A 23,682-nucleotide genomic window follows, 5' to 3' on the forward strand; every position below is an offset into this window, starting at 1 on the left:
TTTCTCACAATTAATAAAACTTAAGGGAATATTCAAATGTTCTTAGGCAGTCATTTAGATTAGTCCAAGCCAGATTTTCAAAGCACAGCATGTATATTTTGTTAGATGTTTCTGGTAACTGCCATCATGAATCTAGCAGATGTTCAGGTAACAGTCATTAAAAGCTCTCCATGACTAAGTAGCATAATGACCTTTATTAATCACTGCATCTGGTGTTTGCCAAATGGGAAAGAAACAATACTCAAGCAGCCTTTTGTTAAGGGCTAACAAATTATCTGAATGAAGATACTTCAGCACATTTAAATTATATTTAAATTATATAAAGATCGTGGTATAAACATTTAATTCCAAGTAGCATTCTCAATAAAATAACTCATTGCAAACCTAACTGCTCTCTAGAGAACATTCATAATGTTTACTGGGCAGTCTGTTTCAGTAATAACATAAAGCAAGAATTGAATCCTCTCAGTAATTAGGTAACTGATTAAATTTATCAATTATCTACTATCTGTTATCTCACTTAGATGATAAGCCATAGAGAAACAAATACCAGGCAAGCTCATGAACCACCAAATTCTTCAGAATTATTCACTTTTCTCCAAAATGATGAATGAATTGCAGTCCTTGCCCTCAAGAAGCTCGCAGCTTAATAACGGGTACGACCCTCTAGAAAATAATCATATACACATAGCTGTAAGATAATAAGTAAAGACACATTCAAAGAGCTACTCTAAATCATTTCCAGGTGGGACTTAGTACCTCTGCTCTACCAGTTCCCAGCTATCCCCTATGATACATCTAAAAAATCTGAGAAAGCAACACAAGATATTGCATCAGTGTCTGAGAAGACTGAGTACCTTCAATTACATTGCAGGACCACATATAAATTTGGTTCATATTGCTGATTTCATAATATCCACTCTTTTCTCCATTAACATGATACAAGGTAACTTGCATTTGGGACAGTACATGCAATCCAAAATGCAGCTCTTGATATTGACTAATTATGGATTTGACACTTGTACTGCCATTTATTAAGCAACTCACAGTAACAAGTAGAGAAGTTGTATGATCTTACTACACCACAGATAGACATCATTCTACAGGAGTTAACGTTTCTACAGTTTTTTTCTCACTAGCTAACACGGTGACACCCCATCTCTACTAAAAATACAAAAAGATTAGCTGGGTGTGGAGGCAGGCTCCTATAGTCCCAGCTACTTGGGAGGCTGAGGCAGGAGAATGGTGTCAACCCAGGAGGCAGAGCTTGCAGTGAGCCGAGATTGCGCCACTGCACTCCAGCCTGGGTGACAGAGCAAGGCTCCGTCACAAAAAAAAAAGAATATATCATCCAGAAAGCATCTGCAATGGTGATTTGCATGTCACCACAGTGTAGGGTAGCAAATTGCAGTGATCACAGCTACTATCCAGCCCCTCACCATTGAAGCCAATATGGACAGGAGTGGAGAGGCTGGTTAAGGAGGAGCACATTTCTAACGCTGACATCACAGATGGCAGAATGGGTTTTGGATTCCCTTTACTTCAGAGATTACTTGAACAAATGTAGTTTTGATATTAATAGCAATACTGATTGCAATTCAAATATTGAAGATTCTTTTCTTCAACCAGCATATGTCGAGCATTTATCATATGCACAGATAATAGCGCTCCACATGCCAGGAGAGTTTATATGCCATTGGAAGAGATGGCCATCACCACTAAATATTTTTAACAACAAAGGCAGTGATTAATGGAACAAAACACAGGGCTAGAGCTGGATGGCTGTGAAAATGAGCTGGGAAGGGCAGGCTGGACTCTCTGAGATGCCTGATGAAGGAGGTTGTACTTCACCCTGAAAGCAGTGAGCACTCATAATAAATTTTTAAGCTAGAGTGTGTGGCAGAAACATGAGTCTAAACTGTAGTAAAAGAGAAACATGAAAAATGCATTCAGCAGGTTGGCATATATAAACAGTTTCTCAAAGGGCAATAAAAGATACCGCAAGGACAAAAAAATCGGTACACATACAAAGCATAATAAATCTGAACACCACGCACATTGGTTTATTTACCAAACACCATATATTTACTGTGTGCTTAAATGGGGGCCATTCTAAGCACTTTACAAACGTTGCCTCCTTTAATCCATATTCACTAACTTATGAGAACTTTTGTCTGAGGTTATTAATCCAATTTTACATACGAGGAAACTGAAGCACAGAGAAACTAAGTTGCTCAAGGTCACAAGACTAGTAAGTAGTGGATTCGAGACCTGAACTCGGGCAATCTGGCTATACAATCTATCCAATACTGTCTAATAGAGCTTGCTGCAATGTGGCTATTGAGCACTTAATATGTGGCTAGAATGAGGAACCAAATTTTCTATTTTACTTAATTTTAATTATTCAACCACATGTGGCTACTGGCTACCATGCTGGAGAGTTCAGACCACATTCTTACTTAATATACAGTCCTGCTTTACTAAGAGCCTCAGTGACAAGCAAGAAAGGAATGGTGCGGGGCACAGTGGCTCACGCCTGTAATCCCAAAACTTTGGGAGGCCAAGGCAGGAGGACTGCTTGAGCTCAGGCATTTGAGACCAGCCTGGGCAACACAGTGAGACTTCATCTCTACCAAATATAAAACAAAATTAGCCAGGCACGGTGGCGCATGCCCGTAGTCCCAGCTACTTGGGAGGCTGAGGCAGGAAAATCACTTGAGCCCAGGAGTTCAAGACTGCAGTGAGCTATGATCTCACCACTGTACTCCAGCCTGGCTGACAGAGCCTGACCTTGTCTCGAAAATTTAAAAATGGGGGAGAGGAAGGAATGGTGCTTAAATAGTCCATTGCAGTCAATTTCATTCTTTAAATTTCATTTTATTTTAATTGACAAATAATTGTATATGTTTACAAATTTAATGGTTTAAAGAATTCAAAGAAAACCTTTCAAGGTCATTTCAACTTTCAAGCAACAACTGACTGCAAAATTTACCAACTTACTTCAAAAACTCCTTTCCATAGTTAAAGACAATGGTACACTGGGCCAACTAGCTAAATAAAATGGACTCATTTTTCTTTCAAACATTATTAAATTAATTACAACCTGTACTAAATATATCTCCCTAAAACAAAGTCTTGACAAAACTTTTATTAACTAACTCTACCCACACATACACAATTTTGACTTCAAATACGACATAGCTAAATTTAAGGAATAAATACACTGCTTATAGTTTTCCAAGTACAAATGAGCTGACATTGTTACAAAAATTAACAAACATCACTATATTGAAGCAGACTGCTATCCACAGAGCCCTGTATTCTGTTCCAGACATAAACACCTACATATTATTAGCCATCTAAGAGATCAGAAGAGCAATATCAGCAACAGAATAACAACAATAATAAAAATAACAAAAATACCAACAGCAGCTTACCTTTATTCCTTACAGTGTGGCAGGCATTGTGTGAGTCCCTTATACACATGATCTCACACAGCCCTTATAACACCTGGGAAAATATACACTATTACTATCTCTACTTTTCGGATAAAGAATCTAGTGCACAGGGAAGTTCCATAACTTGCTCAAGGCTAAACAGCAAATGAGTGAGCAAATCCAGGATCGAGACCTCTGTCTGTCTGATTAACGCCCACCCTCTTAGCTAACCACCTCTGCGCTGCCTTTCCTTTCCATTAAACCATTCACGTAACTGTGGATCAGCTTAGCGGTCACGTGTGAAAATCTCTAAAAGCTAGTCACAACTAAGCCAAATGCACAACTTTCTAAGACTACTGTTACCTGATGTATCAATGTGTGTTGGGGGGTAGTTGTGTGTGTGTGTGTGTGTGTGTGTGCGCTTGTATGCAAAGAGTAAACACAGGTAGGCATTATGAATTGACATTGTAATTCAAGAGGTTACTATAAAAAAAAATGGCTTCAAGAAACTAATTAGAATATGAATGTCAATGCTCTGTAAGATCTTAGAGAACATCTAATCACATTACAGACAGTAAACACCACGACACAAAGACATTCACTGACTTACCTTAAGTCATATGATAGTAAAACTAGATCACAGGTCTTCCAACTCCCAAATCAATGTCCCTCTCACCACATTCTAATGGCCATATCCGTGTTTCACCTTAGGATATATGCTACTTCTAAATAAGACTGCCAAATCCCAGCACGGAACAAAGTACTTTGTAACAGTGTTTAAGTTACATATAAATGACACGCTTTTACTTCTAGTCTTATTCTTTATCACATTAGATACCACACTAGTGAGGACCACTTTGACTACAAGTAATAGGCCAAAAATTCTAGAGGTAACTAGGGGTCGGTACAAATGTTCCTTAGTGTCACTGGTGTCACAAAAGACTAGCCTTCTATATTTCTTCTCCCCCATATTGCTTTTGTCCTTACGGTCACATCATGGCTGCTATAACTCCATGAATTGCACTCACATTCCAGGTAGAAAGAAGGATGTAACAGAAAAGCAGAGGTGACGACTGTCTCAGAAGGTAAAAACCCTTCCAGAAATCCTCAGCAGGCTTTTGCTTACATCTTAAGAAAGAGAGTTCATTTGCTGGTTTGTTTTTTAACCGAGGGCACTAACACTCTACACACAAGAGAGAATGGAGATTGGGTGGACAATGAACACTGTTTGTCACAAGCAGCCATTTCTCAAGTTCTCATTAAATAATTCTTGTCATAGTATCTTCCTTTTTGGTCAAGGGCATGAATCCTTTATAAATAATAAAGAACTACAAACCTACAACTAAATAAAGTAAATTAGATGCTATAACTTTAGTTTTGTAAGCTTAAATTGTCAACATATATAGCAAAATGAGTACATTTTAAATATAAGCTGAAAACAATTATCCATCTACAAAATATCTGCGACATCTGAAATATCTACAAAATCTCTGAAAGGGTTCATTTTTGTATTTCTCTGTCTATTGCTTAAGTTATTAGCTATAATATTTCGCTTATCTAGGACCATATTATGACAATCTTAACCATCTAAAAAAAAACAGAACGGAAGTAGAAATGTTCAGTAAGTCAAATCAACAAATGTATTCCAATTAACGTTTATTGGTCAATTTAATAAATAACTTTCATGTGTAGAATTTTTTAAGTGTAGTAATAGAAGCAAAAGCAAAATGCTAAGAGAATATAAAGAAAGAAATGATTCAATCTAACCTAGAGAGGTGAGGGGAAAACGAGTCAGGGAACAAGCTTTTTGGCAGGAGTGGCACTGGAACCTGAAGGTTGATCGATAAGGAATGTGACTGCTGGAGAAGGAGGGAAAAACTCGCCATCCAGATGGAGCAGCACATTTGGGAAGCAGCAAGTATTCTGATGTAGCTGGCACAGAGGGTGCGTGGAGAGATTCAGTGATACAGCCAGAAATACTGCATAGGTTAAGCCCGAATTCTAGGTTTTATGGCAAATTGTTTCAGAAAGCTATTTCAGACAGCAATGGAAGGGTGGCACACAGAGTTAAAAGTTCATGCTTCTTCTTGCCTCCTACCCCTATCACCCTAAGAGAATTTCCAAACGTCTTTACACATATTCTTCACGTTTGGGCACCTGCTTCACCTATTTTCTTGCCATACTTAACAATTTGCAGTTTTCCCAACACATTGTGCCCTCTCTTATCTTCACGACTCTTCCTTTGGGATGCTCACACAAACTCTCTTTTTCCCTAAGCTAGCTAGCCTTTATGCATGCTTTCAGACTTGGCTCAACTGAGACCATCAGTCACCTCATCAAACAATTTAATTCCTTCAGTCCTCTCATCACCAAATGAGGGAAAGTTAAGAGGGTCCGTTAAGTACCTCCCCGCTTGAGGTTCCATGACCTTGTCTATTATAATGCCTGTCATACCACTCTAATCAATGACTTTTGTCTCTGACCACTTGCATCTGAGCTCCTTGAGGATACATCTCTATGCCCTTGCATCTAAGATGCAGCAAGTATTCAATATATGTTTATTGAATAAAATGAATGAGGAGGCTACTGTCATAATCTAGAGGAAAAGTACGAAGGAATGAACGTGGAAATGAAAAGGTCAGGACAGATACCAAAGCTCCTATGTCTTAAAAACAAGAGAGACCTTCAAGGCCCTTATTCAAAATCTACTCTTACTTCAGTATTAATTTTAATAAAGCCTTGTTCATTCGGTTCTCTAACCTACAAAAAATGCAAAATGAAGAATCTGAATTAAGAAAAATTCAATCATATTTAGCATACTTCTGTTTAACAAGATAAACATACATTGTTTTTCAAAAGTTTTAATTCAAATAAACATGAGGCTTTTAAAGGAGAAAAGCAGGATCTTCAGTAACACACAGCTCTTACGATTACATTTACGCCTTACACACATCTGAAGAGATGGTGTGGCTTTACTTTTCAGTCGGCTTGATGGTGTCTCACCTTGCCAATCTAGTGGAGCTTGGCCCTAGAGATGCAGGCTAATGAGGACATTTGAAGGGAAAACTGTGAAAGTTTGTTTTTCCAATTTGCATAGTTATCACTCATCCCATCCTTTTCCCTGGTCCACCAGGTTACGTTGTCTTAACTCTGCCTATGACAGCCTCATGTCAAAACACACTAACCCACTAGACTATGTTGCATAACTACACAAACACTTATTAGACAAGACTGTCTTAACAAATGCATGTTACACCATTCATCTATTCTTTCATTCATTTTATAATTTCCCTCCCTCCCCAAAATAATTTTTTTTTTGAGACAAAGTTTCACTCTTGTTGCCCAAGCTGGAGGGCAATGGCGCAATCTCAGCTCACCACAACCTCTGCCTTCCGGGTTCAGGCGATTCTCCTGCCTCAGCCTCCCGAGCAGCTGGGATTACAGGCATGCACCACCAGCCCGGCTAATTTTGTGTTTTTTTTAGTAAAGACATGGTTTCTCCATGTTCATCAGGCTGGTCTCGAAATCCCGACCTCAGGTGATCTGCCCACCTTGGCCTCCCAAAGTGCTGGGATTACAGACATGAGCCACCGTACCCGGCCCCCCAAAATAATTTTTAACCATATCCTTGACTCTTACTTAGCATAAGTTTGTTTCTATCTCACATCAAGGAAAACTATTTGATAAAAACTTCTCTCAAACCATTTATCATAATTTTATCACCAACTTTGATACTTCTAGGATAATTTTCTCTTCACAAATCAATTTTTCATACTATTTATAATATTAATATGAATACAATACTTAGAAATGCTACATTCTCCCTACATCCATCCAAATTCATATCATATTTTAAAGAATTGAATTTTTTTTTTAAAACTCTCTTCTTAGGGGTCAGTGTTTTATATTTGTCCCTATGACCTTTTTTTTTTCAAAGAGTCTGTCAATATGAAAAATAGGTAAAATGTAACAATATTCTGCAAAAGGATAAAATAGCAAATTGGTTAATGATTAAGAACACTATTAGAAGAGGTTTGAAAAAGCAAGCTTCTAAGAAAAAAATCTATGTATATACTTCCTGTTTTTCACCAAAAAAACTGTCTGAAAAATTTTAAACAAAAGTCTGAGAACAAAAGCCATTCTACTACTTTAATATACTACTACTACTACTTTAATATAATAAGATATAAGTATCTTATTTAATATAAAAGTATCTTTGGTAATATTTTTTATATATCCACATGTTTCCTGTAATATATGAGATATATCTATATATGTGCATTTTAAAAGGCACGAAAATTATTATTCTTTTCCCTGGGTATATTCCAAGTAACTATGATTGTGAATGAAAACAAAAACTAAAAAAAATTCCAATAAAAAATTCTGACTGTAAAGGTCAAACTACATAAATCTGACATTTTCAAACAGATGGGATTAAATTAACTAATTTATATTCTCTGGAAATAGTAAAAACTATTTTCTTTAAATACCTAATTGTTAGAATCCTGCTATTTAGAGATGGGAATGTAGTTTTCTATTTCAGAAGGGGAGCAGAAATACAGTAGAAAGCAGGAGATAAATAACTGTAAAGTATCCTAAATAATACTGCCACATTTTCAAAGGTAAATGACAACAGTCTCTCTGCTTTTTGAGATGCATATCTGTTCAATCACTTAAATACCACATTCTTCCACAAAATGAAAAAAAAAAAAAAAAAGACAAGATGTCTAAGATTTCTTTCAGCTCTAATATTCTTTATATGGTTGACTATTTTATGTATCACAGTTCATACTATCCTGCTAAATCATTTTACATAAGACTTATGGAATCTCATAGCCTTACTTTAAAACACAGATTATATCACATTAAAGAAAAAATATAATCTACATTTTATATCATCTGAATTATATGTACACTCATCAAATCATATAAAGATAGAATGCTTAATACATGTGAATGCTTACATGTGGAAAGGCTGATACATCAATTTACCAACTGATTTTAAACCATAATTTGGTGAAATTGCCAATATAATCAACTGAGTTGATGGCCTGTGATTTTTGAAAATCAAGTCCTAATTATCACTTTAGAAATGTACTATTTTAAATGCTTAAAAAGTAAAATATACAAGTATATCTTTAAAGATGTATCAACATTAGCTCATTTAAGATCTAGAAGTTAGACATGCGATTTTAAAATGTTTTCAAAAATGTATTTCAGCATATTCTAGACACAGGCTATGAATATAAGACTGTTTTTAATATAAATAACATTGATTAAACATATAATCATAAACAGAATTATTCACTAAAAAAGGCAATAAAATCTACTATTCATTGGCTAAATTCATATTTATAACTATTATTTTGTCAGCTATTGACACAAATAAAAATCATCCAGTTCTTATGTTCTACCATAGGCAGAATCCTAGCTTGTTCTCTTCTGATGTCTGCTATGAATATTTATATTTTAAAATTAAAACAAATGAGGATTACAAAAATTATTCTTCTACCTCCAAAATACATAATGCAAGAGGATCTTGAAAACATGAAAAGTACTATTACAGCAGCAATGCAATAACCTCCCCTTACTCTGTACCTCTTAATAATATCCCCCTAATTTTTGTTCAAAAACAGTAATAATGAGGCATGTTAACGATTATGCCATTACCTGATCCTTTTCAGATACCATAATAGATCAGAAATGCAAAAGCATACAGGGAAACTCAAAACCCCTTTTTATAGCACATCCTTAGGTCGATATTTAGCAAAATCTGAGTGCCTTGAAAGTGCTTGATTGTTCATTCTGCTAATCCTACCTTCCTTCACTGTGGCTGCTTTTTGCCTTGATGGTGTCACCAGCTCCTTTACAATCTGCAAGACTTGAATCATTGCTAGTTAACAAGCCAAAGACTCCAGCTGCTTCCTCTAGAAATCCAACAGGTTTCATCACCAGAAGCTCATTTCTGCTTTCAGAAAGCTCAAGCACGAACACAGTTCAACTTCAGAGAAATGAATGCTTTGCCTAGCTATCCATGAAGGCTCTGAAGCAGTTAATAAGAAACAACGAAAGGATAGGCTGTATCTTCTTGAAATGATGGATTCAAAGTGATTTCAGCACATGTGAAAGCCCCATCCTCAAAGTCCAAAACGTATTACTATGCACAGCCTTAACTAGTTATAAACAAAACAAAACAAAATGTGGGTAATCTTCTGTAAATCACTAAGCAAAGTGAAAACATTTTCTCACAAAAGCCATGACAGAAAAAATAAAGTGCTCTGCTATAAATTCTCACACAGTGCATCACAGATGCTATGTGCAAGTTTTTAAGTAGTCAACCAAAATACCCTGCACTGTCGAAAGCCTTAATACTTTTTTCCAATTTCTCAAAAACCTTATATTTGAAACGGAAAATAAAATGTGGATAAAAATAAAATCTATCTTGCTAACTCTAAGCTCCCAGATTTGCATAAAAGATATGGTGCCTCAAAAATATCCTATAAATTCCTTGTCCTCCTCCTCACATATACACCTCTGACATCCCAGTCCATGAATAGAAGTCTAAATTCACATGCACACTAGAAATTCCCATAGGAGTCTGTAAATTCAGTGGTCTCAACATCCAGTGGCATGGACCAGATAATTTCAAAACAAGTATAACCACTGCTCCATATGACGTTTAACAGCCAAGTTGTAACAAATGCTGAATTAATATTTAATATCTTTGTTATATGTTCTATTTATCCCATAGCAGCCCTTCTCAAAGTAAAACTACAGAGTTAACTAAAAGAGAAAAATTACATTCAGGTGAACATGGCTAAATGCTTTGTTTATTAAACTGATTCTCCACCAGTAATTTGTTCCTCTTACGGTACTGCCAATTTTCCTCTCCTATTTTTCTTTCCTTCCCATGAATTGACATTTTTAACGTATCATAAAATATTAGATCCCAGAGCAAATCAGAGGCAGTTCCTTTGCCTTCAGACAGTTAAAGGCTTGTTATTTTCCCATTTTTCAGCTGGACAACTGAGCACAGTCAATCAACCAAGGTTACAAGTAAACCGATCCAAAAATCAGCCTTCTGCTTTCTCTCCAGCAAGCGCCGTCTGTAAAAATGTCTAGTTTTAAAATTCAAGGTGAAGTGTTCAGCTCTTCAGACATGACGTGCTGCAACATGTACATATATATCACCCATAATGTATGCTCCACATGGGTGTTAGGTTCAGAAATCAGTGCTCCAAGCCATGACAGTGAGAACGTACTTGGAAAGGGAGGACAAAACAGGACCACTCTAATTCCCTATTATCTTTAAAGAACATATTCGTACTCAACAAACTAAATCGAAGTTAAGAGTTCAGATGGGTCAAAGACTAAGTTTTAAAACTCAAGTCAAAACTGTGATCTTGAATCCTTCTGAAGATGTAAATTTAAACAAATAAAAGTAGAAATCTAACTCCTCAATTCAAGTTTCCTCAGTTCTTTCTATGCCTCATCCCACTTCCTAGGGCAGTTTGGGACACGTAATAAGTGTTAAGTATCTACTGCCTTTGTTTTCCAATCATGTTTCCAGCTCCTGAGAAATTACTTCCTCTCTTCTGGAGAAGATCTTTGGAAGGTCCTGTTTTGACAGGTAACTTTCCATTAGCTTTCCTCTCTCCCAGTCTTTCTCTTTCTGCAAGGAAGGAGATATGCAGGACATTAACCTCTCAGTCAACTATTTCCTCCATACCTGGCCAGGGAAGAGAGGACTATCTAAATTCATGTCTCATAAATTTCAATCATCATCTTCCTTATCTCACTGGTATTATCACTGGTTTTGAAAATGAAAATCACATAGCAATCACTTTGAACACATTGGTTCACTACTGTCAATGCTTAGCTTCTGCTAGCAATCAATAGCTTTTTCTTGTTTCTCTCATTTTTCATCACACATTGCATCAGTAAGAATATTTGATCACATACTCTGATGTATGTAACTGAGCTGAACTCTTTAAAATGCCAAAGTCATAGAAGACAAAGACAGACTGAGGAAGTGTTACAGATTAATTGAGTCAGGATAACAAAATGCAAAACAGGATCCCAGATTAGATAGCAGGCCAAAAAGGGTGAGGGGAAATATGGGACATTTTGGGAGAAGAGGTGAAATTTGAATATAGTCCATAGGTTTATAGTTAATTTCCTAACTATGACCACTGCACTGTAGTTATGTAACAGAACATCTTGGATTTCAGGATATATACTCCAAAATAGTTAAGGGTAAAAACTTCAACTCACTCTAACACTTCAGGAAAAAAAAAAAAAAAGCAGTAATATTAACACAGGATGAGAAAACAAATGTCATAAAATGTTAACACTGGGGAAATCCAGGTAAAAGAATATGAGAATTGTCTATGCTATTCTTGCAACATTTTCCTAAGTCAGAAATTATTTCAAAATAAAAAATTAGATCCTGACTCACTCTCTCTGGAGTGTACCCAGAAGAGGCATGGTGGAGCAGTGGGACAACATAGGTGGATCCTCTCACTTCAGTATTTTATCCCACTGGTCAATTCCCTCCATGCCATGATCTGAATGTCTAAGTTCCCCCAAAATTCCTGTGTTAAACCTAACCCCCAAGGTGACGGTCTCATGAAGCAGGACCTTTGAGAGTTGTTAAATCACGGGAGCACAGCTTTCATTAACGGGCTTAGTGCCCTTACAAGAGGTAATCCCAGAAAGCTGCCCTGCCTTTCCACCATGTGAGAAGCTAGAAGGCGCCACCTATGAACTAGAAAGCAGGCCCCCAACAGACATTAAATCTGCCAGTGCCTTGATCTTGGACTTTGCAGCCTCCAGAACTCTAAGAAATAAATTTCTATTGTTTGTAAGCTATCCAGCTTATGATATTTTGTTAGAACAGCCCAAATAGAATAACACAAGTGCTACATCCCATTGGTTAATTTGACTCCAACTTCATAGTAAGTCCTGATATCTAATAGAAAAATATCCTCCCTCTCTGATATTATTTAGAAATGTCCTAGCTACTTTTGGCTCTTTACCTTTCCACCCTTTCCATATAAAATATAAAATCACCTAATAAGTTCCCTGGTAAGCCTGATTGCGATTTGATTTGAATTTCATTGGTCTATATGTCAACTAGGTAGAAATGATATTTTTCGGATACAAAGTTTTCCTGTACAAAAAACATGGTATATTTCTCTATTTCTAGGTCCTCCTAAAATCCTTTTTTAAAAATATGTAATTTTCCTTTAGAATTCCTTTTTTTTTTTTTTTTTTTTGATGGAGTCTCGCTCTGTCGCCCAGGCTGGAGTACAGTGGCGTGATCTCGGCTCACTGCAAGCTCCGCCTCCTGGGTTCATGCCATTCTCCTGCCTCAGCCTCCCCAGTAGCTGGGACTACAGGCGCCTGCCACCATGCCAGATGCCAGGCTAATTTCTTTGTATTTTTAATAGAACCGGGTTTTCACCATGTTAGCCAGGATGGTCTCGATCTCTTGACCTCGTGATCCACCCGCCTTGGCCTCCCAAAGTGCTGGGATTACAGGTGTGAGCCACCACGCCCTGCCTAGAATTCTTACATATCTTTCATTAGATTTATTTCTATTTTTTCTGATACGATTGAAAACAGAGTCTCTTAATTACTTTTTCACTGCTGATACATAAGCATGCAACTAACTTCTGTACATTAGTTGTTTTTTGTTTGTTTGTTTGTTTGTTTGTTTTGGGGGGGGACAGAGTCTTGCTCTGTCAGCCAAGCTGGAGTGCAATGGCACGATCTCAGCTCACTGCAACCTCCGCCTCCCGGGTTCAAGCAATTCTCCTGCCTCAGCCTCCCAAGTAGCTGGGATTACAATAGGTGCCTTGCCACCACACCTAATCTTCGTGTTTTTGGTAGACAGGGTTTCACCATGTTGGTTGGCCAGGCTGGTCTCAAACTCCTGACCTCAGGTGATCCACCCGCCTCGGCCCCCCAAAATACTGGGATTACAGGTGTGAGCCACCAGGCCAAAGTGCTGAGATTACAGGCGTGAGCCACCGTGCCTGGCCTTGTACCTTAGTACCTATAGCTACATTGTTAACATCTTCCTTATTTCTAACAATTTATCTGTAAATTCTTCTGGTTTTCTCTACCTAATAACAATATCACCTGTATTTTTTTTTTCCTTTTTCTGAGACAGAGACTCTGTCATCCAGGCTGGAGTGCCGTGGCACAATCCTCACTGCAACCTCTGCCTCCCAGGCTCAAGTGATCCTCCCACCTCAGCCTCTCAAGTAGCTGGGACCACCAGCTACTCAGGGTGTGCCACCACACACAGCTAATTTTTTATATTCTTTATAGAGACAGGGTTTCACTATGTTGCCGAGGCTGGTCTGGAACTCCTGAGCTCAAGCAATCCGCCCGCCTCAGCCTCCCAAACTGCTGGGATTATAAGCATGAGCCACCACACCCAACCTCATCTGTAATTTATGAACAATTCATTTCCTCCTTCCAATCCTTATACTTCTAATCCATTTTTCTTGTTTTGCTGCACTGGCTAAGACCATCAATACAATCTTTAATAGAAGTGGTTCTAACCAGCACACTTTTCTACTTTTTTAATTTTAAAGGGATGCTTTCAACATTTTCCAATTTAAGATGATGCTTGCTTTAAGCCTTTTATAGATACTCCATCAGGCTACTCAAGAGGCAAAGGCAGAAGGATCCCTTGAGCCCAGGAATGTGAGGCTGCAATGAGATATGATTGCACCACTGCACTCCAGCTCTAGCCTGGGCAACAGAGTGAGACTCCATCTCTAAAAAAAAAAATCAAAATTATTTTTTAAAATTTTTAAAGAATTCAGATATAGACACCCTTCATCAGGTTAGGGAAATCCCCTTCCATTCCTGATTTAGAAGAGTGATTTGAGAATGTTATTTTTAAATGTCAATACTTATAATACAATATATGAAAATATCATCCTTTGTAACTACAGAATTTAAAAGCTACAATAAAAACCTTTCTATTTCAACTTAAAAACCTGAGGGATCAGTTTATCTCATTTTACTAGGTACTTGCTAGGTACATGCAGTGATGTGCCACATCTCATTTATACCAGCTCGCTGGTAGCTTGAAGTTTTAAAACTGGCTGTGGTGGGTGTTTTTATACCACAGAAATTAGCAAACATTACAATCAGGGTTTTCTCCCTCCCACACTCCCCAGTAGCTGGTTGTTAAACATTTACCAGCACAACACTGGAGGCAGGGGGAAAAAAGTTTGAAGATCCTGTAAGTAATATTTACATTGATTCAACAAGCATTCATTGAGCATTTACTATGTGCTAGGTAGGCACTGGGAATTAGAGACTTAAGACGCTCATAACCAAGAAGAATGTGCTAAGTGGCAAAGTAGCGCTAAAACCAATTTTGAGCTGACAGGGCAGGATGCAATACAGAATCAGGAACCAGGCAATGTAACATCAGAATACCATATGGAAAAATCTTTCAAACCACAAATTGATAATCACTCCCCTGTCTAAAAACATTAATGGCTTTCCATTTGCACATAGATAAGTTTAAATTCCTTAGCATAGAGTGTGGCCTCATTTATAATATAGTCCCCATCTATCACTGCAGACACGATTCCCGAAGCTTCTTGCCAGTACTACTTCAATTACACACAGTGGGCGCATGACACTTTCCTCCATTCCCTGAATACAACACCATTGCCTTTGTATATTCCATGACCCCTGCCTACAGGAACTTCCCCATTTTCTCTACTCAGATTTTCAAGACCTAATTTTTATCTCCTTAAAGAGGTCTTCCCAATCTTCTCAGGGCATTAATTAGCTGTTCCCTCTCTCCCCATACCTACAACACCCTATACATACCTACATCTATCAGAACACTTATCCCAGTGAATTTTAGCTATTTACAAGTTACTTTCCTACCCCAGACCATGTCCCTCATGGGGGAGATAGACTAGATCTATGGTCTGCAAACATTTTCTATAAAAGCTAGATTGTAAATGTTTTCTATTTTGTGAGCCATGTGGTCACTGTTGTAACTACTCAACTCTGCTATTGTATAATACACATAGACAATACACATATGAATGTGTGTCCAAATATGACCCATAGGCTGTAGTTTGCAGACTACAAACCACCAGTGGGGAGTGGGGGGGCAGCAATGTCTAAAGACATTTTTGATTCTCACAACAGGAGGTGGGGTACTATGGCATCTAGTGCATAGAAGCCAAAGATGCTGGTTAACATCCTTACAGAACAGCCTCCACAAGAATTATCTAGCCCCAAAAGTCAATAGTGATGAGTTGACAAACCCTGCCCCAGACCATGTCCCTCATGGATAGTGACCTTGTCCTGAGTAACATCTGAAGCTTTTCTATTATAGCTTTAGACTCATTAGTTGTTATTTAATAAAGACTTGGATATATCAATAGTTAATAGAATTTCTAAAAATTTCCTAGACAAATCAAAATCATGATCTCCATTTTGGGAGAAAGAATCAAAAGCCTTAACCTTTTGCATACTATCTGAACAGTAATATTATGACAGTAATTTTATATTAACAAATATAGTCATGCACACAAATTTAGTTACAAGGATGTTTGCAATGTGTATTATTTATAATTGCAAAAAAAAAATGGGAAATAATCAAAATGTCCGACAACAAGAACTCAATAAAGTTTCAGTGAGTGTACACCATGGAATACTAGATGGCATTAAAAAAATTGCATTCTAGACAAGTGATTGTCAATCTGCAGTGAAATCACCTGGGGAGTTTCAAAGGACTGATGCCTGAACTCATCCACAGGGACTGTGACTTCATTGTCCTAGAGTGTAGCCTGGGCACCACAAAGTTTAAAAGCTCCCCTAAATGATCCTAACCTTCAGCCATGGTTCAGAACCACCATTCTAGAAGAATGACATAGGAAAAGCTAACTATAAATGACTATGTAAACATGAAAGGTATAAAATATGATTTCACTCGTCGGATGGATGGATCAATGGAGGGATGAATGGATAAATGACGAATGGATAGATGATGGGTGGGTGGATGGATGGATGGATGGATGGATGGATGGATGGGGGAGGCACACAAAGGAAAAATATCAAAATCTTGTTTGGCCCTAAATATAAAAAGTACAAGAGAACTGGTATAATTCTAAAGCAAAATTATACCACTATTCAGAGCAAATAATGTTATAAGTAATTCAAACCAACACCCTAGACTCTTAAAGAATTACAAACGAATGGTCCCTACTTTCTTCTCTTTGTCAATACACATCTCTAATAGTTTTTATTATTATTATTATAATAATGCATGTTCACTACAGAAAAATAAGAATCTAACACTAAGCCAAAAGAAAATAAAAATCTGTCTTAGGTCCCACATACCGAGATAAGCACTACCGACAATCTTTTAGACTTTGTACTTTTTTGTTACTGATTTTACAAAAATGAGGTACTATTATGCATATTCTTTTGGAACTAACGTGTTTTCACACTTTCATATGTGTCATCAACATCATTTTTATGCAAAAAACACAGACAAGAATATTTGGACTCTGCTCTAAGCCTACAAATTCTTTTGATCATACAAATAACAATCCAGCATCTTTTCATTCTTGGCAATGATTCAGACTTTTTTTAACCCACTTTTCAGAAAACTTTTTTGGCTTTCCTGGAAATACATTTCAGAATTGAACTACTGTCATCCTTTTCAGAACATGTAGATAAATGAGATGAAAAAAATGTGAGAGATTTTATTGTGACAAACATAATCTGTAAATATTCAAGATGTCCACTGGCCTGAAAATATAGAGACTGTAGGATATTAAACTATAAACCATTTCTAACTCTTCTCTCTTTTTTGGGTTAAGAAATCAGTTAATAGACTTCATTTCCTTCATTTCTTTGTCATTCTACTTAAGTTTGGTTTTTTTTTGTTTGTTTGCTTTTTTGTCTTTGAGACAGAGTCCCACTCTGTCGCCCAGGCTGGAGTGTGGTGGCTCGATCTCAGCTCATGCAACCTTCGCTTCCCAGGTTCACGCGATTCTCCCTGCCTCAGCCTCCCCAGTAGCTGGAATTACAGGTGCCTGCCACCACGCCCAGCTAACTTTTGGTGGTGGTGGTGGTGGTGGTGGTGTGGTGGTGGTGGTGGTGGTTGTTTTTGAGACGGAGTTTCGCTCGTCTCCCAGGCTGGAGTGCTGTGGCATGATCTTGGCTCACTGCAACCTCCACCTCCCGGGTTCAAGCGATTCTCCTGCCACAGCCTCCCGAGTAGCTGGAATTACAGGTGCCTGCCACCACACCTGGCTAACTTTTTGTATTTTTAGTAGAGACGGGGTTTCGCCATGTTGGGCAGGCTGGTCTCAAACTCCTGACCTCACGTGATCCGCCCAACTGGGCCTCCCAAAGTGCTGGGATTATAGGAGTAAGCCACCGCGCCCAGCCAATTTTTGTATTTTTAGTAGAGACAGGGTTTTGCCATGTTGGCCAGGTTAGTCTCGAACTCTGGACCTCAGGTGATCCGCCCACCTCAGCCTCCCAAATTGCTGGAATTGCAGGTGTGAGCCACTGCGCCCAGCCTCTACTTAAGTTTTAAAGGAGGAAAAATACAGTCACTTCATTCTAGAATGTAGAAAATCAACCTCTACAAACGTCTACAATACAAATTACAGCACATTATTACAAAAAATAAAAATTCACTGACAACTTGAAATTGTCAGATGTGGAAAGAGCCACAGAATATGTGTTTATGGATGACAACATTACCCTTCTCTCATATAATTTCAAAGCAGATTATATGATAGTAATTGTTTATGAACAGAAGTATTCGTATTAATAGAATTAAGTTAGCAATTCTTTGAAAATCAGTCTGAAAATATTTTATCAAATGATAATTCATTTTGCTTATAAAGAGCAGGCAAGAAACTTTTCAACTCTGCAGCTCAGTGGACACTATCATAAACATGCACAAAGCTTCACAAACATGGGAAATAAAAATATATTATTCCAATTTATCTTCACAACATTGAGAAATTCTTAATCTACTGACTGTACAGAGTGTATTCTAAAGGCAAGAAAATCCTGTTCATTCATACAAGATTTCTTATGTATCTAGTATGTAAGAGGTACCATGCCAATTGCTGTTTTACAGGGGTAATCAACCTCCTTCCGTTCTACAAAGATAAACCAGCATTAAATAAATAATTACAAAATTAATGATTAAATTACAATTGAGATGACTCTTGCAAGTAAAGGATGACAGGAGAGTTGTGCCCTTACATGGAAAAAGAGTGTGAATTAAAAGCCATACATAATATACTATAACTGAACATACTCTAATTTACATATTATTACGTTTTCAATTTTTTTTTTTTTCCCCTGAGACAGAGTCTCACTCTGTCGCCCAGGCTGGAGTGCAGTGGCACAATCTCCGCCTCCCAGGTTCACGCCATTCTCCTGCCTCAGCCTCCCGAGTGGCTGGGACTACAAGCGCCCGCCACCGTGCCCAGCTAATTTTTTTGTATTTTTAGTAGGGACGGGGTTTCACCGCAATCTCCTGACCTCGGGATCCACCCACCACAGCCTCCCAAAGTGCTGGGATTACAGGCATGAGCCACCGCACCTGGCTACATTTTCAACTTTTTAAGGAAGTCTCCCATTGTGTAGAACTGACTTCTCTTTTAACTTTGCAAAGCCACATGCAAATGGACACACCAATATGGAAGAAAAGAGATTTAGTCATAATAAGGAAATTTAAATATGACTTCATTTTCAAAATCAAAAATTTAAGAAAACAGAGCATTCAACCAATCTGGAACTACTCTAGATTCCAACAAAGCTATCAAATAACATTATTAGTTTTAAAAAATTCATTATTGGCCGGGCACAGTGACTCACGCCTGTAATCCCAGTACTTCAGGAGGCTGAGGCGGGCAGATCACTCTGAGGTCAGGAGTTCCGAGACCAGCTTGGCCAACATGGCAAAACCCTGAAAACTACTAAAAATACAAAAATCAGCCAAGTGTGGTGGTGGGTACCTGTGCTCCCAACTACTTCAGAGGCTGAGGCAGGAGAATCACTTGAACCCAGGAGTCAGAGGTTGCAGTGAGCTGAGATCACGTCACTGCACTCCAGCCTAGGCGACACAGCGAGACTGTGTCTCAAAAAAAGAAAAAGAAAAAAAGGCACTTAACACAAAAATTAGCCAGGTGTGGTGGCGTGTGCCTGCAGTCCCAGCTATTCAGGAGGCTGAGGTGGGAGGATCACCACCTGAGCCCAGGAAGAATTTCAGTGAGCCAAGACCACGATACTGCACTCCAGCCTGGGTGACAGAGCAAGACCCTGTTCCCAAACCAAAGCATTTTGCTCTATGTGTATAGCCTTGGAATAAATGTTAATTCAACGTAACATCACATTTAAGATAAAAGGTTCATAAGTGCACATACACACAAAACACATAAAGACATATTGCCAAATAATTCACAAAAGCACTTGAGTATAGAAACACAGACGTCCCTCTAACATTCAAAGAGATTTGTGTAGAGATTCCCCCAATATGAAATCTGTAATCACCATAACACATTAATTATAACAGTGATGGAAGACTGCCAACAGTGTCCTTGACAGAATAGTACCTCAGGCAAAACTCATCTTTGGTACTTATTATTCTCCACTCTTCCTCCCTTTCTGAAACCTTTTACTACTTCTGCCTTTTCGGTATACTATGCATTATCTCTCCTCTGACCATCACAACATGGTCCATGTCTCAAAATAAAACTATATGAGGCCGGGCACAGTAGCTCACAAACTGTAATCCCAGCACTCTGGGAGGCCGAGGCAGGCAGATCACTTGAGCCCAGGAGTTCGAAACCAGCCTGGTCAACATGGCAAAACCCCATCTCTACAAAAAAATACAAAAATTGGCCAGGCATGGTGGAGCACACCTGTAGCCCCAGCTACACGAGAGGCTGAGGTGGGAGAATCGCTTGAGCCAGGGAGGCAGAGACTGTAGTGAGCCGAGATCGTGCCACTGCACTCCAGCCACTATAGTTGACAGAGCAAGACCCCTGTCTCAAAAAAACAAAGAAACAAACAAAAAACCATATGAAACCCCAATAAATACATAAAAGCTACACTGCTTCATAATAAATTTTTGGAAGGTGCAAAAGGAGCATTCAAAGTTAAAATCTGTGATTTTTTCCATAACCATTTTGGAAGAAAAGACTGTTTTAGAATGATATGATGAAAGAGAAAATGTAAACAGTGAGTCCATGAAAAAGTTATCTTGTCTAACGAGGAAACAGCACCTCACTAGGATGGCTACTACCAACGAAACAGAAAATAATAAGGGCTAGGAGGATGTGGAGAAAATGGAATCCTTCAGCAACGTAAGCCGGTGCAACCGCTATGGAAAACAGTATGGCAGTTCCTTGCAAAATTAAAAAAAGAATTACAATATGATCCAGCAATTCCACTTCTTGGTACAGACCCAGAAGAATTGAAAGCAGGGTTCCAAAGATGTATGTGTACACCCATGTTTACAGCAGCATAATTTACAACAGCCAAAAGGTGGAAGCACGAGGTCAGGAGATCGAGACCATCCTGGCTAACACAGTGAAACCCCGTCTCTACTAAAAATACAAAAAATTAGCCGGGCATGGTGACGGGCGCCTGTACTCCCAGCTACTCGGGAGGCTGAGGCAGGAGAATGGCGCGAACCTGGGATGCGGAGCTTTCAGTGAGCCGAGATCATGGACACTGCACTCCAGCCTGGGAAACAGAGTGAGACTCCATCTCAAAAAAAAATAAATTAATTAAATTTAATTTAATTTAATTTAAAAAGGTGGAAGCAACTCAAGTGTCCACTGACAGAAGAATGGATAAACAAAATGTGGTCTATATATACAAGGGAATATTATTCAGCCTTAAAAAGGAAGGTGATTCTGACCCATGCTACAATATGGATGGACCTTAAAGACATTGTGCTGAGTTAAATAAACCAGTTACAAAAATACAAATACCAAATGATTCCACTTACATGAGGTACCTAGAGGTCAGGGGCCGGGAAGAGGAAGAAACAGAGCATTAGTGTTTAACGGGTACAGAGCCTCCAGTTTTTCAAAATGAAAAGAGGTGAAGAGATTAAGGTTGCACAACAATATTAATGTACTTAACACTACTGAACTACACACTTAAAAAATGGCTAAGATGGTAAATGGTATGTGTGTTTTACCATAATCTGTTAAGTTATCCTGTCTAGAAATCAAATAATACAACAGATAGCAACTATGTGATGTCATTTTGAGCCTACTAGGCTAGTGATGGTGATACTGATATCCTTGTATACAATTACCAGAGCAATTGTAAATGGGTGCAATCTTTTCCAGAAAGGCAAAAAAATTGGGCATAAAAAGCTCAACATTATAAATCTAGTCTATGGAATTCAAGTTTAATGAAAAAAGGGCAAATTCATCAGTGATACTCATTCTATAAACATTTTTTTAAAAACTGAGCCATCTTAAATGACAAAAAAAAAAAAAAAAAAAGGAAATGGTTAAATAAGTTATGAGTCATTACCTTTAAGGAATATAACTGTGAATTCTAACCATGCAAACAATTACTGAAATCTGTTTTAAATACAAGTAATGTTAGAAATCCAAACATAAAATTGCATATACACTATTAATGTGATTATATAAAAATATATAGTTTCTAAACAATTCTAGAAGATCACAGGCAGAAATGTAAATGGCTTCTTTAACATAGCAAGGTTACCAGTAATATTTTTCCCCCATTTTCAAAATATATTTATTTTAATGTTGTGTTTAACAACAAGAAAAAGGGGCTGTGGAAAATGAGGAAAATAGATTAGTTTAAATGAAATTAGATAAAAGTATAAATAGAGGCAAGGGGGGAGTACTTGCCTAAACTAAACTTAAAATCTTCTCTAACCCACCTATTCTCCCAATACCAAGCTTTCCCTAATTTCTTAATGTCAGTCGCGATCTCTCAATGCTGGGTCTTCACATACGTTGTTCTTTCTGTTTAGAACACTCTCCTCTTCCTCTTCACTAGGTCTCAGCTGGAAGATTTCCTTAAAAGTGGTCCTCCCAACATCCCTGTGAGGACAGATTCCCTTGCTCCTGCAGGAGCAAGGACTCCCTGGATGTCCCTTTTGGTACTAAGTCCGTACTACTTGCTCAATGTCTGGCTTTCCTACCAGTTCCATGCTCTACAAGGCCAAGGGCCATGTCAGTCTTGTTCTTGGCTGTATCATCAAAGACCACCACAGAAACAGTACATATATAGGGCTCATTAAGTATCTGTTTATACTAAAATTAAAACAATTATTATTTATTCAAAATTACAATTCTCTTCCTTAAAACTCGTTTTAAAATCAAAGATTCAAACACGATGACCCCTAAAATATTTTAAGAAATTAATTTACAGTATCATGTGTCTCAAAGCTGTCTAACTGTGAATTTGAATTTCCTATCCTTTGCAATATTCTAAGTTAATCTTCTGGCTTTCACTATACCTTGCAATTATTAAACTTTTAACAGTCATAACTATAAGATGATAAGTATCCTGACATTTCATATTAAAATCTAATATGACCCATAAATCTCTACAGCCTAATGAGAATCAGAGTCTTAAAATGTTCATTTATTCTATTTTTGGCTAAAGAAAATGTATCAGGACAAAGAGGCACCAGGTTATGAGAACAGCTAATCTTTAGTGAAGCAATCTCAATTTATATACGAATAGCTATAGCTGTTTTATTATTGTAAAATAATTCGATTCAATACTGCTATACTTTATACCTTCATAGCATTTGTTCAGTAGCATCTTGAGATTTTTATCAAGATAATTCAGAACAGGAATTCTACTAAAAGCGATCTCTCGATAAAAGCCAAAGGCCGTCTCATTTCAAGGCCATCTCATATTCTAGAAAATATTTCATTGTCTTTTTTTCTCAAGACTTTGTAATAAAAGTAAAATAGAAACTAGTAAAGCAGAACAATAAATCCTGTACTTATGCAAGAGATTTGAATCCTACTTCAATTCAAGTAGAAATGCGGAATTTTCTACTAAACAGCTAAATGTGAAGGAAATCTAGAGATCACCAAGCAGTCTTCCCTTCTCTTCAAGGCAGGCTTCCTGAGAGAATGTCCCCTAACCAGTCACACCTGTTAGGTCAAATCCCATTACGGGAACCCTCCATCATCCATCATCT

General features: G+C 37.8%; 1 protein-coding gene across 7 annotated transcripts in view; it reads right to left on the reverse strand.

Annotated features, from left to right (window-relative positions):
- The window catches only part of USP6NL (USP6 N-terminal like), a 150,986-nt gene that overhangs the window by 103,511 nt on the left and 23,793 nt on the right, over window positions 1–23,682 (reverse strand). Inside the window, exon 1 of one of the 7 annotated variants that reach the window (XM_058431397.1) lies at window positions 551–632. The exons of the other annotated variants lie outside the window; for them this stretch is intronic. Within the exon in view, the coding sequence (XP_058287380.1) occupies window positions 551–563 (13 nt within the window). The 5' untranslated portion in view covers window positions 564–632. Of the gene's footprint in view, window positions 1–550; window positions 633–23,682 lie in introns of those variants that run through there. 7 annotated transcript variants of the gene reach the window in all.

The sequence above is a fragment of the Hylobates moloch genome, unplaced genomic scaffold (genome assembly GCF_009828535.3).
Source record: "Hylobates moloch isolate HMO894 unplaced genomic scaffold, HMol_V3 SCAFFOLD_2, whole genome shotgun sequence".
Taxonomy (NCBI): domain Eukaryota; kingdom Metazoa; phylum Chordata; class Mammalia; order Primates; family Hylobatidae; genus Hylobates; species Hylobates moloch.